The sequence below is a fragment of the Trichosurus vulpecula genome, chromosome 5 (assembly GCF_011100635.1).
Source record: "Trichosurus vulpecula isolate mTriVul1 chromosome 5, mTriVul1.pri, whole genome shotgun sequence".
NCBI classification, from domain to species: domain Eukaryota; kingdom Metazoa; phylum Chordata; class Mammalia; order Diprotodontia; family Phalangeridae; genus Trichosurus; species Trichosurus vulpecula.
The window spans coordinates 119,241,854-119,257,300 of record NC_050577.1 but is presented as its reverse complement, the minus strand read 5'-3'; the positions used below and the strand labels follow the sequence as shown (position 1 = coordinate 119,257,300).

General features: G+C 51.6%; 1 protein-coding gene across 1 annotated transcript in view; it reads left to right on the top strand.

Moving 5' to 3' along the window:
* The window catches only part of FLNC (filamin C), a 39,988-nt gene that overhangs the window by 12,809 nt on the left and 11,732 nt on the right, over positions 1-15,447 (top strand). Inside the window, exons 9-33 of the mRNA XM_036759822.1 lie at positions 1,414-1,551; positions 1,970-2,096; positions 2,851-2,987; positions 3,128-3,321; positions 3,419-3,532; positions 4,186-4,329; positions 4,588-4,711; positions 5,170-5,330; positions 5,805-5,895; positions 6,024-6,193; positions 6,475-6,592; positions 6,783-7,045; positions 7,127-7,724; positions 8,432-8,605; positions 8,795-8,957; positions 9,520-9,680; positions 10,608-10,775; positions 10,905-11,028; positions 11,413-11,569; positions 11,713-11,902; positions 12,144-12,167; positions 12,576-12,823; positions 14,084-14,183; positions 14,629-14,769; positions 15,271-15,399. Of these exons, the coding sequence (XP_036615717.1) occupies positions 1,414-1,551; positions 1,970-2,096; positions 2,851-2,987; positions 3,128-3,321; positions 3,419-3,532; positions 4,186-4,329; positions 4,588-4,711; positions 5,170-5,330; positions 5,805-5,895; positions 6,024-6,193; positions 6,475-6,592; positions 6,783-7,045; positions 7,127-7,724; positions 8,432-8,605; positions 8,795-8,957; positions 9,520-9,680; positions 10,608-10,775; positions 10,905-11,028; positions 11,413-11,569; positions 11,713-11,902; positions 12,144-12,167; positions 12,576-12,823; positions 14,084-14,183; positions 14,629-14,769; positions 15,271-15,399 (4,158 nt within the window). The remainder of the gene's footprint in view (positions 1-1,413; positions 1,552-1,969; positions 2,097-2,850; positions 2,988-3,127; positions 3,322-3,418; positions 3,533-4,185; positions 4,330-4,587; positions 4,712-5,169; positions 5,331-5,804; positions 5,896-6,023; positions 6,194-6,474; positions 6,593-6,782; positions 7,046-7,126; positions 7,725-8,431; positions 8,606-8,794; positions 8,958-9,519; positions 9,681-10,607; positions 10,776-10,904; positions 11,029-11,412; positions 11,570-11,712; positions 11,903-12,143; positions 12,168-12,575; positions 12,824-14,083; positions 14,184-14,628; positions 14,770-15,270; positions 15,400-15,447) is intronic.

Here is a 15,447-nt window from a genome sequence, read left to right as displayed (position 1 = left end):
GCAGAGACTCTGTCCTGGCCAAGCCCAAAAGACGGTGGATCAGTGAAGAGCCACATTTTGGAGCAGCTGAGCTGTGGGAAGGAAGAAGGGGTAGCACTGCTAAGTGGACCTTACCTAGAGGGATTAAGGAGGAGCTACATATGGGGACTGGGGAGACACACCAGGGTTGCTTAACATTTCTAGGACCCCCCAGACTGGTGATACTCTATACTCATTCTTTCCCCTGCCCTCAGACTTCCTGATGCCGGTTACCCCCTCCATACCCATCGTTCATCAGGCCAAGAAAGTAACACCATGTTAGTACTATCAAGCTAGCTCAGAGGTGGGACTTAGCTGGTCACCCCGTGGCATGGCCACAGCTGCCTGGCACTACCTGTGTTCTTTGGCATGGCCTACACCTTATGGGATTCCCTCCTTCTCTGGGTATCCCATAGCAAGATCTGAATTCTGTGTCATAGCCTGGGTTCTATACCATACTGTGTGTTCTGTAGCATGACCAGGGCTCCTCGCCAGTGTCCGTGATCTGTGGCCGGACCAGGGTTCTTTGCCAGTGCCCATGATCTGTGGCAGGACCAGGGTTCTTTGCCAGTGCCCATGATCTGTGGCAGGATCAAGGCTCCTCAACCAGGGCCTGATCTGGGGCAGGACCAGTGTTCTTTGCCAGTGCCTATGATCTGTGGCAGGACCAGGGTTCTATGCCAATGCCCATGATCTGTGGCAGTACTAGGGCTCCTTGCCAGTGGCCATGATCTGTGGCAGGCCCAGAGTTCTTTGCCAGTGCCCATGATCTGTGGCAGGATCAAGGCTCCTCAACCAGGGCCTGATCTGTGGCAGGACCAATGTTCTTTGCCAGTGCCTATGATCTGTAGCAGGATCAGGACTCCTCACCAGGGCCTGATCTGTGGTATTGCCTATGTTTCATGGCATACTTAACTCTTTAGGGACTAGAGGTAGCCCTGAGATGTGGCAAAGAGTCTCTGAGGATGGGGAAAGTTCTTTGCCCAATGGTTCTCTGTATCTCACAGCCGATCCCACTGGTTCTAAATGTTGGTGTCACTAAAGAATGTTCCTCAGGGCCCAATGGAGCCTCTGCTGCTCATCACAGTGACACCCCATCCTGCTTTGGGCTCCAGCCGCTGTGTGGGCAAACCTGTTGGACCCAAGGGGAGGGCAGGTGGGGGTGGGTCCTGAGGGAGGCATGTGGGCTGCATGTCAGGATAGAAGTTGCATGAACAGACAGTGAAGATCTTGATGGTCTGCATGAGGATATGAGGTCCTGCTAGCCAAAGAAAGGAAGGAAGGTATGACCAGATTGCATGCCACTGAGGGTGAGGGGCAGGGATCCTGTTGCCTAGATGAGAAGTCTTCTGCCTGGCCCTTCCAAAGCTACCACTCTGCCCCCTCCCTCCACAGCTTGCAACCCGAATGCCTGCCGGGCAGCAGGCCGAGGCCTCCAGCCCAAGGGTGTCCGAGTGAAGGAGGTTGCAGATTTCAAGGTGTTCACCAAGGGTGCGGGCAGTGGAGAGCTCAAAGTCACCGTGAAAGGGCCAAGTAAGTGGGAAGTGGGGAATTGAGGGGGCGAGGGGAAATAGAGAAGAAATCTGACCAGCAGCCCTGAGCTCTTCTGAGGGGGGTGGATATGGGCGCTGCCCTTTCTTCCCGAGTCTGCTGACCTATTAAGTAACACGCAACTACCTCTACCAATTCCCAGGTTTCTTGTGAAGATATAATGAGAAAATATCTGTGAAATAACTTTGCAAAGTAATAATGATGCTAAAGAAATAGGAATCAGCATTATTATCATCTATCATCTCTCCATATAAGAACAGTATCTTCTTCTGATATGTCCTGTTGAGACCCATGGGCTCTCCCTTTCTACAATGAGTCCCCAGAATGCTTTTCCTCCATGGGGAAATGTTGGGGAGGAGAGGGGAGGTAGAACGTCTCAGCACCGTCTGTCTTCCCACAGAGGGTACAGAGGAGCCAGTGAAGGTGCGGGAGGCAGGTGATGGAGTGTTTGAATGTGAATACTATCCTGTGGTACCTGGAAAATATGTGGTTACCATCACATGGGGTGGCTATGCCATCCCACGCAGGTAAGTCCTCATGGCCTTCTCTGTTCCTGAGTCAAGCCCCAGCAGCACTAGTGTTAGGATTCAGATCTCCTTTGCCATGCAATGTTAGGCCCACAAGATCCCAGGATTAAGCCCCAGGGCTGGGAGCTGAGTCTGCAGGGTCCTAAACCCAGGATTGGTTTGTTTGACTCTTTCAAACTTGGTCTATTCTGTGCCTTAACAAAGGAAAGGAGCAGGGAGCCCTTACCCTTCGACATTGGAATTCCCTCCATTTGTGGGGATGAGGCAATCCCAGACTCCCCTTTTTCCTTCCTTGGAACCTGAAATGGATCTTTTCCCTTCCTAGGATCTTCACATAAAATAGGTTAACATTCTTATTCTGTTTAGTAGGGAATATAAGAAAGTCAGATGTATCTGGGGTAAAACAGGCATAAGGGAAAGGGGGAAACTGGGAGACCAATTCTTTTCTGTCTTGACAGAAGTTCCTTCCCTCCCTCTCTCTCTCCCTCCCTCCTTTCTTTCCTTCCTTTCCCTTCCTTTCCTTTCCTTTCCTTTCCTTCCTTCCTTCCCTACGTCCTTCCTTCCCTCCGTTCTTCCTATCTTCTTTCCTTCCTTCCTTCCTTCCTTTCTTCTTTCCTTCCTTCCTTCCTCCCTTCCTTCCTTCCTTCCTCCCTCCCTCCTTTCCTACCTCCCTCCCTCTCTTCCTTCCTTCCTTCTTCCCTCCCTTCCTTCCTTCATCTCTTCCTTCCTTCTTCTCTTTCTTTCTTTCTCCCAGCCCCTTTGAGGTGCAGGTGAGTCCTGAGGCTGGAGTCCAGAAAGTGCGGGCCTGGGGTCCTGGCCTGGAGACGGGCCAAGTGGGCAAGTCGGCTGACTTTGTGGTGGAGGCCATCGGCACGGAGGTGGGAACTCTAGGTAAGTGACAAGGGGAAAGAGGCTGAGGATGCCCAGTGAGTGACAGGCAATGGAGATGGGAATGCTGGCCATCATCAGGCCAGGACTGGGAATGTCTAGGGGTCATACCTTTTGTCTGTCTCTCCCTCCATGCTATCCAGGCTTCTCCATCGAAGGACCATCCCAAGCTAAGATTGAATGTGATGACAAGGGAGATGGCTCCTGTGATGTGCGTTACTGGCCTACAGAGCCAGGGGAGTACGCCGTCCATGTCATCTGTGATGACGAAGATATCCGTGACTCTCCCTTCATTGCTCACATTCAGCCTGCCCCACCAGACTGTTTCCCCGACAAGGTACTGGTTCTGGAGATCTGGGCTCGGCCCTCCATGAATGAGGCTAGAGCCTTCCAAACCAACACTCTCCTTTCTCTTGTCCCTCAACTCGCTGTAGGTGAAGGCCTTTGGACCAGGGCTAGAGCCTACAGGCTGCATCGTGGACAAACCCGCAGAGTTCACCGTTGATGCCCGGGCTGCTGGCAAGGGTGACCTCAAGCTCTATGCCCAGGTAAGGACATTGTCCTGGGTTCCTTGACCTTCTGGGGATTATCAAAGGCTTGGAAGGAGAAAAATCTCCAGCTCAAAGACAAAGGATTCTTCAGCTCAAAAATGATTAGACAGCCAGGGGACACAGTGAATTGAAAGCTGGACCTGGGATCAGGAAGACCTGCATCAAAATCCTCCCACAGACAACTGGCTGGCTGGGCGAGTCACTTAACCTCCCTTTGCCTCAGTTTCTTATCTGGAAATTGGTGATAATAGTAATACCTACCTCCCAGGGTTATTTTGAGAAACAAAGGAGGTAACATGTGCTTTGCAAATCTTAAGATTCTCTATGAAAGCTAGCTGTTATTATTAATGTTAGAATATTAGACCTGGCAGGGACATTGAGGGTGAAATTACTCACCCAAAGTCCCACAACTAGTTAGTGTCAAAACAGGGAATATAACCCATGGCTCTTCATTCTGCCCCCATGGTCCCTTGCTCATGACCACGTGTGGTGCCTGTGTTATAACTGAAGTGAAGTGGGATGGGGGCATGATAGCATGAATGTGGTTGTTGACTGATGGGGATATTTCAGGGGCTGGTTTGATTCTGCCAACAGATCACTGGTTCTTCCTGAATTTAGGCCCTGTGGCGCATATCTGCTTATTTTCACAGGATGCTGAAGGCTGCCCTATTGATATCAAGGTGGTCCCCAATGGAGATGGCACTTTCCGATGCTCCTACGTGCCCACCAAGCCCATCAAGCATACCATCATTGTCACCTGGGGAGGGGTCAACGTTCCCAAGAGCCCCTTCCGGGTATGTCTTCCTAATTCCCACCCAGAATTCATGCGATTTCCTCTTCCTGGACATGTACTCTCTAGGTGCCAGTGAGAGGGCAGATCCTGGGAACCCCCTAGGCATGCTGCTTTTTCCCCCACCCTCAGGACCTTTGGGGAAAGATTGAAGTTTATCCGAGAGCCGAGGGGAGGGGAGGGGAGGATTTGCAGGAGCTCCCCATCTTCTTGGAAGGGAATAGATATCTTAGCACTTCATGCAGGCATTGTTATTCTGCAGGTAAATGTGGGGGAGGGCAGTCACCCTGAGAAGGTGAGAGTGTATGGTCCAGGAGTAGAGAAGACGGGCCTGAAGGCTAATGAACCAACCTACTTCACTGTGGACTGCAGTGAAGCTGGACAAGGTATGCAGTGGAGATTGGGCTGAGGAGTGGTGGGACCAAGGATGTGGATGAATAAAAAGTGGTAAAGGGGGGCAGGGTAAGGTCTAGGAAAGAGAATATAGACTATAGACGTGGAAGGACATTAGAATTCTGGTCCACTCCCTCTGTAAGTTTAAAGATGAGGGCACCAAGGTCCTGCTGAAGGCCACACACTACAAACATGGCTGAAAAGCGAGCTGTTCGTAATAGAGATTCACAGTTTCATGTGCAATCTGTTTTTTGTCTTCTACTATGTAAATGGGAATACTTGTTTTGTTTGGTGTTTGTTTAGCTCAGAAAGAAAAAAAAATGTTCTTAAAAGTCCCCAAAGAATGACACGGCTGTGACTATGTGCATGGGGTGGGGTTGTGGGGTGGTCAGGAGGAGGCAGAGCCAGAGTGGAAGGGGGCTTGGTAGTAACCAGGCACTTCTCCCCTCAGGGGATGTGAGCATAGGCATTAAGTGTGCCCCAGGCGTCGTGGGTCCTGCTGAAGCTGACATTGACTTTGATATCATCAAGAATGACAATGATACCTTCACTGTCAAGTACACGCCCCCTGGGGCTGGCCACTACACTATCATGGTGCTGTTCGCTAACCAGGTACTCCCCTTTCCCTTCCTGATCAAGGGTGGTTCCTTTTCTCTTCTTCACCTGCCCCTAAGCCCCAGCTTTTTTAAAGTGAGTAATACACTTGTAAAGATGCTATGTTTTGCAGACACACATCCTTAGGAAATGAAAAACAGAGAAGAGGGGAGTGTCAACAGTGCCCCAAGTTCTAGCGTGGACATTGTCAGCTCTGAATTACCTTAATATGCTCCCCTCAGCTATTTTTTCTCCATCTTCTGCCTCAGTTTCCCCCTTGTCAGATAATTTCTTCTCCCTTTCACTGTTCTGCCTTTCATTTGCCTGGTAAAGAGCCAGCGGAGCCAGTGGGACATCTACGGCCGGTCCTCTCTTTCGGTCACCACTGACTCTATTTAGGAGCCCGTGACCTGGGGCTGGGGGATCTGGGAGTGTTTGGCTACGAGGGGACTGTAGAGTTCTAACCTGCCCCTTTCCCCTTCTCTCTTCTAGGAAATCCCGGCCAGCCCCTTCCACATCAAAGTGGACCCATCCCATGATGCCAGCAAGGTCAGAGCCGAGGGTCCAGGGCTCAACCGCACTGGTAAGTGCCTGCTGGAGCTGCCTCCTGCCTCTACCACCTTGGGAAGAAAAATTGGGCCCACGTAGCCCCTTAGTTTCCTGCACTCTCCTTACTCTTTCTTGTCCCCCTCTCCGCTCTTGGGTTCCCAGGTGTGGAAGTTGGGAAGCCAACACACTTTACTGTGCTGACTAAGGGTGCTGGTAAGGCCAAGCTGGATGTTCACTTTGCTGGGGCAGCAAAGGGAGAGGCTGTTCGAGATTTTGAGATCATTGACAACCATGATTATTCCTACACTGTCAAGTATACGGCTGTCCAGCAGGCAAGTTTCTTTCTTCCCTCCCCCTCCTGCATTCCTGCCTTGACCGCAAAGCTTCCACAATATCTCCAGGGCCCTAGGTCTCACCCCTTCTTCTGTCTCTCCTTAACTCTTTCCCTCCCCCTTATCTTCAGGTCTGATAACTCCTTTTCCTCAGTAACTATGACTTTGGCTTAGTCTGTTTCCTTATCTTTAAAAGATGGTGGTGACAGTGGGGGGGGAGGGGAGGGGTAGAGCGCTCTGTGGAGTCACTGCTGGCAATAACTCCCCATTTCATTCATCAGGGTAACATGGCAGTTACAGTGACTTATGGTGGGGATCCTGTTCCTAAAAGCCCCTTTGTGGTGAATGTGGCACCCCCTCTGGACCTCAGCAAGGTCAAAGTTCAAGGCCTTAATAGCAGTAAGTGTATATGTATGGGAGATGCAATATTGTGTACTATGTGGGTGGGGGTGGTAAAGGGAGGAAAGGGAGGTTGGAGAGAAGAGGGGGAAGGAGAAGTAGGGTTTGGAAGGAGTTGGGGTCTGTGATTTCCCACTTGCTCATCACTGCCCCTTGCCATCTGTCTTCTCCTCTACCTTCCATGGCACAGAGGTGGCTGTGGGACAGGAGCAGGCATTCTCAGTGAACACTCGGGGTGCAGGAGGCCAGGGACAGTTAGATGTACGGATGACTTCACCCTCACGCCGCCCCATCCCCTGCAAGCTGGAGCCAGGAGGTGGAGCAGAGGCTCAGAACGTTCGATACATGCCTCCCGAGGAGGGGCCTTACAAGGTGGACATCACCTACGATGGACACCCAGTGCCTGGCAGTCCCTTTGCTGTTGAGGGTGTCCTGCCCCCTGACCCTTCCAAGGTAAGCTGGGCATGACCAGGGTGGCACTGAGAGGGGCTGGCAAAACAAGGGCTGGAGACAAAGTGCCTTCCTTTTCCCCAGGTGTGCGCCTATGGTCCTGGACTCAAGGGTGGCTTGGTGGGTACACCAGCACCATTTTCCATTGACACCAAGGGTGCAGGAACAGGGGGCCTGGGGCTGACAGTAGAAGGTCCCTGCGAGGCCAAGATTGAATGCCAGGATAATGGAGATGGCTCATGTGCGGTAAGCTATCTGCCCACAGAGCCGGGCGAGTATACCATCAACATCCTCTTTGCTGAGGCCCACATTCCTGGCTCACCCTTCAAGGCAGACATCCGACCAGTCTTTGACCCTAGCAAGGTTCGGGCTAGCGGGCCTGGGCTGGAGCGAGGTAAGGCTGGGGAAGCGGCCACCTTCACCGTGGACTGCTCAGAAGCGGGAGACGCCGAGCTGACCATTGAGATCCTGTCTGATGCCGGAGTGAAAGCCGAGGTGCTGATCCATAACAATGCCGATGGCACCTACCACATCACCTACAGTCCTGCTTTCCCTGGCATCTACACCATTACCATCAAATATGGAGGACACCCTGTGCCCAAATTCCCTTCCCGGGTTCACGTCCAGCCTGCGGTTGATACTAGTGGCATCAAGGTCTCTGGGCCTGGTGTGGAGCCCCATGGTGAGTGGAAAGATGGGGAACTAGGGGCAAGTGGCAGGAGTTGAGTGTATCAGGCTGGAAAAAGAGACTGGGAAGACAGATGTAGAAGATAAATGGGAAAAGAGGTTAGGGAAGTTAGAAAAGGGGGAAAGTAAGGAGACCGAGTAGATGAGGGGGGACTGGTCTGGAGGAGCCGAAGGACCAGGAAATGATGGAGATGGATGAGGGGAACTGGAGGAGTGAGAAGGAAGGGAATTGTTGATTGGCTTGAAGGAAGAGATAGAGTAAATTAGAAGGTTCTGGGGGCATTGGGTCGCCCCAGTGGAGATGTCGGGGGGGTGGGGGGAACAATAGCTGGGGATTCAGGGTGGAAGCAGTTCCTGTAGCAGCCCAGGGTGGGGAGTATCTAAGTGTAGAAGGTGACCAGAGGGGAGGGGGGGCGCTGCCTGCCACTGGGGTCTGGAGGGATAGGGGCCACAAGGAAAGGTTTATACAGGAATACCAGTGTGAGACAGCCGGGGCTTGGCTCAGAAAGCTAGATGAGGGGCTGCAGTTATAAGGATGACAATGGAAATATGGAAGTGAGGGAAAAGACACCTGGATGGGGTTCTAGTCTGATGGTGGGAAAAGAAGGGGCCCGGGCTCGTGTTTGAGAGACTCTTGAGGTAGAGCAGTAGGGTCCCATGAAGGCCGACCTGCTCATCCTGTTTCTCCGTCCTGGCTCCCAGGTGTTCTCCGAGAGGTGACCACGGAGTTCACAGTAGATGCTCGCTCCTTGACCGCTACAGGCGGGAACCACGTGACGGCCCGGGTGCTCAATCCATCAGGAGCTAAGACCGACACCTATGTGACAGACAACGGGGATGGCACCTACCGAGTGCAGTACACTGCCTATGAAGAGGGTAAGGGATGTTGGGGTACAGGCACCCACTCAGGGAGGAGTTAAACATGGAGGTCCTGCTGTGGCAGGCCTAGGGTGGGTGGATCCATGCACCCTGGACCTTCATTGGGGAAGGTGTCATCAGCTTCTCTACCCCCTCTCCCCAAATCTCTGCCTACCTTATGATGCATCTGGTTGTGTTACTTCTCAGGAGTCCACTTAGTAGAGGTGTTGTATGATGAAGTGGCCGTTCCCAAGAGTCCATTCCGAGTCGGTGTGACTGAAGGCTGTGACCCGTCCCGTGTCCGGGCCTATGGGCCTGGCCTAGAGGGAGGGCTGGTCAACAAAGCAAACCGCTTCACTGTAGAGACCAGGTACGTGCTTAGCCCTGTTCCCACTCTCCTCCACACATCTTCCCTTCCCTCTTGGGTTACCAAGTCTAGCAATGGCTCCAGAGTTGGAGGATCTGGTTTCAAATCCCACCTCTGATTGCTACCTTTGTGACCTTGGGCAAGTCACTTCCTATGGCTTCAGTTTCCTCATGGAGGGGGGAGAGTCGGACCAGAGGGTCTCTGAGGTCCCTTCCAGTTCCAGAACTGTGAACCTATGAACCGGGGTAGGAGGGAGGGGAGGGCAGGGGAAGGTGGCACAATGAGCTATATCTCTGGATTCCTAGATCCTTGTCCCTGAAAAATTTCTAAAACAATTTCTCATCCCTATCCCATCACTTCCCCACCCCTTGTCTGGATACAATAACTACTAGGGGAAAGCCCAAATGTTCCAAACCAGCATATACCAGGTATTACTGAGTTGTATCTCACCTCTCCCATTTAGTCTCCAAAAAGTCCTGTGTCTCCCCTTCCCTCCCTTGCCATGGCTCTCCTTCCCCTCCCCTGATCTCTCATCATGGCTGAGCTAATGGAGGTTGTTCTGCAGGGGAGCTGGCACTGGGGGCCTGGGCCTGGCTATTGAGGGTCCCTCAGAGGCAAAGATGTCCTGCAAAGACAACAAGGATGGCAGCTGCAGTGTGGAGTATATCCCCTTCACCCCTGGAGACTATGATGTCAACATCACCTTTGGAGGGCGGCCTATCCCAGGCACGGTCCCTGAGAGACTGGAAGGGCATGGGCTGGGGGTGGGGGTGGGGGGCTCATGATACACGAGAGTCAGGGAAAGGTAGAGGAAGAAATGGATAGCTCAAATAGGAAGAATAGAGCCAGAGGCAGTGGTGGAAGTCGTATAGACACATACATACACACACGTATATTTATAGGCATAGGCATAGACATAGACACCGACACAGAGACGTAGACATATATGAGGCCAGAATCAAACTCAAGTCTTTATGACTCCAGGTCCAGCACTGTATCCACTTAGTGCCTAGTTTATAATAGCTCTAGGTCTTAAAAGCAATGGCGTTTACATTTCTTTAACTTATTTCACCGATATGGGCTTCTACCAATTCAAATGAGACATCTCCTTCTACCCTCCACCTCTCTGGCCCAGAATATTAAGGTTTTGCCATGTAGTCCTCAACATCTAAGTTAGTTGGTGCTTGTTTGTGTGCTGATGTGTTTCATGAAATGATGGCTAGACTGCATAGTGGAAAAGGTGCTGGATTTGAGTCAGGAAGATCTGAATTCAAATCCTGCCTCAGACGCTTCCTCTTTGTATGACCCTGGGCAAGTCAATTAACTTCTTTCTGCCTCTGTTTCCTCACCTGTAAACTAAAGATGATAGCACTTGCCTCTTGAGGACAAAGTTAGATACAAGTATCAAGCACTTTGTAGTCCATAAAGCACTATACAAATGCTGGCAATTAGTATTAAAATGCTCTGATGCATTGTCCCACTCTGGGACTGTGGGCTTCTGGAGGGTGAAGCCTATGACTATTCTTTCTTCCCAGTCCTCTCTCAGGATCTAGTACATAGAGCAGATTAGTGGTGGTGATGGGGGTGGGGGAGGAGAGGGGCTTAGAGTTTTAGTCTATATCTGGGAAGCTAACCTCTTTTTCCTTCTTACAGGGAGCCCATTCCGAGTGCCTGTGAAGGATGTGGTGGATCCTGGAAAGGTGAAGTGTTCAGGCCCCGGTCTGGGAGCTGGTGTCCGAGCCAGAGTCCCCCAGACCTTCACAGTAGATTGCAGTCAAGCTGGACGAGCCCCTCTACAAGTGGCAGTGGTAGGACCCACAGGTATGGAGGGAGTTGGGGAGCCACGTGAAAGTGAGATAGGATGGGGAAGAAGAGTAATAATCTCAAAATCCTCTTGATGGCCTGTGGGATCACCTGCCTGATTTCTTCTGCACTCTCCTCCCTCCCCAGGAGTGGCGGAACCAGTCGAGGTGCGAGACAAGGGGGATGGTACTCACACTGTGAACTATACCCCAGCCACTGATGGGCCATACACTGTAGCTGTCAAGTACGCTGACCAGGAGGTGCCACGCAGGTGAGCCAGGAAGAGAGCCTTCTGGGGGGTGGGCATCCACAGCAAAGGCAAATGATGATATGGCAGGTTATGAAGGCATGGGGGAAGCCTCAAAAAGCCAGGTTCTCCCAGAAAGCACCCTATGCTCAGGTCTTGGGGGCTCATCCTCCATTCTGCACTGTTGATCTAAGTGGGGTGCTGAACCTAGGGGTGACTGTCCTCCCTGGCTCCTCACTAACTCCTGGCCCCTTGCTACCAGTAATCTCTGTCTCACTCACCACAGTCCCAGCATCTGGCATGCCTGTGAGAGTACAGTATGGACCCAGCCTTGGGAAGAGAAGTAGGTGGGAGAAGGAAAGATTCCCTTGCACTAACTGTCCATGCCTCATTCCTTTTACCTCCAAGCCCCTTTAAGATCAAGGTGCTGCCAGCTCATGATGCCAGCAAGGTCCGAGCAAGTGGTCCTGGGCTCAATGCTTCAGGCATCCCAGCCAGCCTTCCTGTGGAGTTCACCATCGATGCCAGAGATGCTGGAGAGGGACTGCTTACTGTCCAGATTCTGGTGAGGGGCTCTCCTTGTCCAGGGCAGGGAGGGACCATTTCAGTGGTGGGGAGTAGGGGTGGGGGTACCAGATTTAGAGTGGGGACCACTGGTGTAAGCTCTGGACCTGACACTGATATCCCTTTCCTCCACTCCCACCCCAGGACCCTGAGGGCAAACCCAAGAAGGCAAATATCCGAGACAACGGAGACGGCACATACACTGTATCCTACCTGCCAGACATGAGCGGCCGGTACACCATCACCATCAAGTATGGTGGCGATGAGATCCCCTACTCCCCCTTCCGAATCCATGCCTTGCCCACTGGGGATGCCAGCAAGTGCCTTGTCACTGGTGAGCACTCCCTTTGGTCCTTTCCTATCAGTTTTGCTGCTGTCCCTCGTAATCCTTCATACGCCCAACACACAGAGACATACATGCATGTACTTGCCACACCCAGCAGGGGATATAGAGCTGAGGGAGAAACAGAGGCCTGACCTTTTCTTCCCTCCTTGCCACTGTTGTCCCTGCCCCCATCCCCTGAATGTTATCCGTGCTCTGTCTGCACTGGTCTCACTCTCTTCTCTCTTTCCAGTGTCCATCGGCGGTCATGGCCTAGGTGAGTATTGTTTGTATTCTTTCTATGTGAGGGTTTAGGCCACAGGGATAAAGAGAAGGGGTGGAGATCTAGCCCCAAGTCTCTGTGTACTTCTCTGGGTCTCCCTTTCCTCATTGGTGCAGTAAGAAGGGGGTTAGATTGGATGACCTGGAAGGTCCTGTCCAACATGAAAGCCATATGCTCCTATGACTGGGTACTTTGTCCTATGACTGAGCCATGACTCGGGAGGACACCTCGCAGTCTCTCCTGGTGGCCATCCCTCTTCTTGATCATCTCTCTCTCTCCTGAAAAGTCCCTGATCACAGCTGCCTCCTTTGCCCTCATCCAATGCCCTCCCTTGTTCTTCCCGTGTGCCCAGGCCAATTGGAAGGCCACACGGCCCCTGACTGTGTCTTACCATTCCCACAGGTGCATGCCTGGGTCCCCGCATCCAGATTGGGGAGGAGACAGTCATCACAGTGGACGCCAAGGCAGCAGGAAAGGGCAAGGTGACTTGCACGGTGTCCACCCCAGACGGGGCAGAACTGGATGTGGATGTTGTAGAAAACCACGACGGCACTTTTGACATTTACTACACTGCCCCTGAGCCGGGCAAGTACGTCATCACCATCCGGTTTGGAGGAGAGCACATCCCTAACAGTCCCTTCCATGTGCTGGTAAGTGCCTGAGGGCAGGTGGGCCATGGGGAGGGAGACCAGGGATTGGGGCTGTGAATGAGGCCCTGTTAGAGGCAGCTCTATTATATTTTATTGTATTATCTGACATAGAATACATTGTATATAATATATAATATAATGTTATATGGTGAAACTGTTCTAAAGTACTTTCCTATACTTCAGATTTGGGTGGGGGGTGATCTCATCCAGGTCAGATACAGTCGCACATACTTTGTAGACTTTTGTGACATTCACACAGAACACCTCTGATTTCAGCACTATTCCTGTTCCTGGGTACCAGTTCTGAAATGTTCTTTGATATAGGCATAAGGACAGAGTAGCAATCATTCCCTCCGTGCTCTTTGAGAATTTAGCCATTCTGAAGTTGACAGCTTTTGGCCAAAGGACTTAGCATCCACCCTGCCCCTCCTTCTCGGGCTGTTCGTCCTCCGAGGTGGGGGCAGGACAGTAGTGCCTCATGCTCTGAATCCCTAGTCCTTTGGGGGAGGGCACTTGAGCTCATCAGCACTCCAAAGGCCCAGCCAATCATGTTAGCCTGTTCTCATGTCAGCTTTGGAGACTATGCTGACCTGTGTTATCTATCATTCTACCAAGTAATGCATGTTGGCCTGTGTTGGACCATTTATTAAGTATCGTCTCTGGACTTTGCTGTCATCCTATGGTGATCCTCTGTAACTCCATGTTATCCCGTGTCTTACTTCCTCAGGCATGTGACCCCATTCCCCACGTGGAGGAGCCATGTGACACCCTACAGCTGCGCCAGCCCTTCCCTACACACCAGCCCAGTAGCTACCCCACTCATTGGGTACCTGCTTTAGCAGAGGGCTCTCTATCTTCCCTTTCCTCCCCTTCTTTCTTATTCTCAACCTTCAGGGTCATGTTAAGTTAAAATGCCTCCCTTCAGAGCTAGGGTCTCCCCCAAAAGAGACAGGGTCTGCATAGGACATGTGAATGATGTGCCCAGCTCTGGGAGGGTGCATTGTCATGGGGGTCTGAGCCAGATGCTTCATGTCAGGGAACGGGGGAGCCTGGCAAGCACAGCCTCTCATCCTTTGTTCCTCCACCTCTTCTCTTGCAGCTCCTGCATTCTCTTCTCCTGCTGAGCCGCCTCCTGCCATTAACTTTACTTTTCTTTTTCCCTTTTTTCCTTCTGACTTTCTTTTGGGGTATGGAGTGGGATTTCCACTTTCCTTGACCTGCTCTTACTAATCATACCTTTCTTCTTTCCCCTTCCCCAAGGCCACAGATGAGCCAGTGGTCCCAGCAGAGCCCATGGAGTCCATGTTGAGACCCTTCAACTTGGTTATCCCATTTACAGTCCAGAAGGGGGAGATCACAGGTACGATCTTTCTAGGGTCATGGTACCAGAGAATTTCTGAATTGGAAGATTATTTAGAGATTGTCTTAGTCCAACTCACTCATTTTATGGAGGTAACATGCTAGTTAGTGGCAGATCTAGAATGAGAACCCAGGCTTTCTGATCCCTGGTACAAGCTGCTTTCTTCTGTACATATGCCATAATTGCTTGGTCCCTTCCTGGTCCCCTGGCCTGGTAGAACAAAATGGTCAAGTTCTCTTCCCTTCTCAGGGAAGCAGCCAATCCCACTAGATAGGAGCAAAGTGGAGAAAGGCTGAGTTAGAATCACCTGAGACATGGGAATGGGAAAAGATTTTGTGCTCTTGGAAAATAATGGGATGGGGGTGGTGGAGACCAGATAGATTTGCGGGGTGAAAGGGGCAGATGTCTCCACCTCTGTGATACCGACTATGCCCTGGTATACCAGGAGAGGTGCGGATGCCCTCAGGGAAGACTGCAAGGCCCAATATCACCGATAATAAGGATGGCACCATCACAGTGAGGTACGCACCCACAGAGAAGGGGCTGCACGAGATGGGGATCAAATATGACGGCAATCACATTCCTGGTAAGTTGATTGGATGGAGGTGCTAAGATCTGGGTGGGGTGAGAGTCAGAAGAGCCAGGAACTATTTAGGACAGTTGAGGGACCATCAAAAACAGTTACAATTGATTAGCACAGTTTGGGGAACAGTAGGGTTGGAGACAAGGAGCCTATTGGAAAGGAAACTAGGGGAAGTCTTGGAGTTGGGAGATAAAGTGGGGGGTTAGGTTACTTAGAAGCAGAGGAGGCTACAGGCAACTTTAAATATATAGGTGTCAGGGCAGCTGGGTGGCTCAGTGGATCTTTATCCACTGGCCCTGGAGTCAGGAGGATCTGAGTTCAAATGTGGCCTCAGACATTTACTAGTTGGGTGACCCTGGGCAAGTTACTTAACCCTGATTGCCTCAAACATAAATAAATACATAGGTGTCAACAATCTGAGAAGTTGGAAGGACTGATGGAAGAAGTTACAGCAGCTCCAGAACTCTTGTGCCTTAACCCTGTGGTCTCTTCTCCTTCCCCCAGGGAGCCCCATGCAGTTCTATGTTGATGCCATCAATAGCCGCCACGTGAGTGCCTATGGGCCAGGCTTGAGCCACGGCATGGTCAACAAGCCAGCCACCTTCACAATTGTCACCAAGGATGCTGGGGAAGGTAAGTGCATGGATGAGATGAAATTTGGGGGTGCGGCGGGGTGAGAGG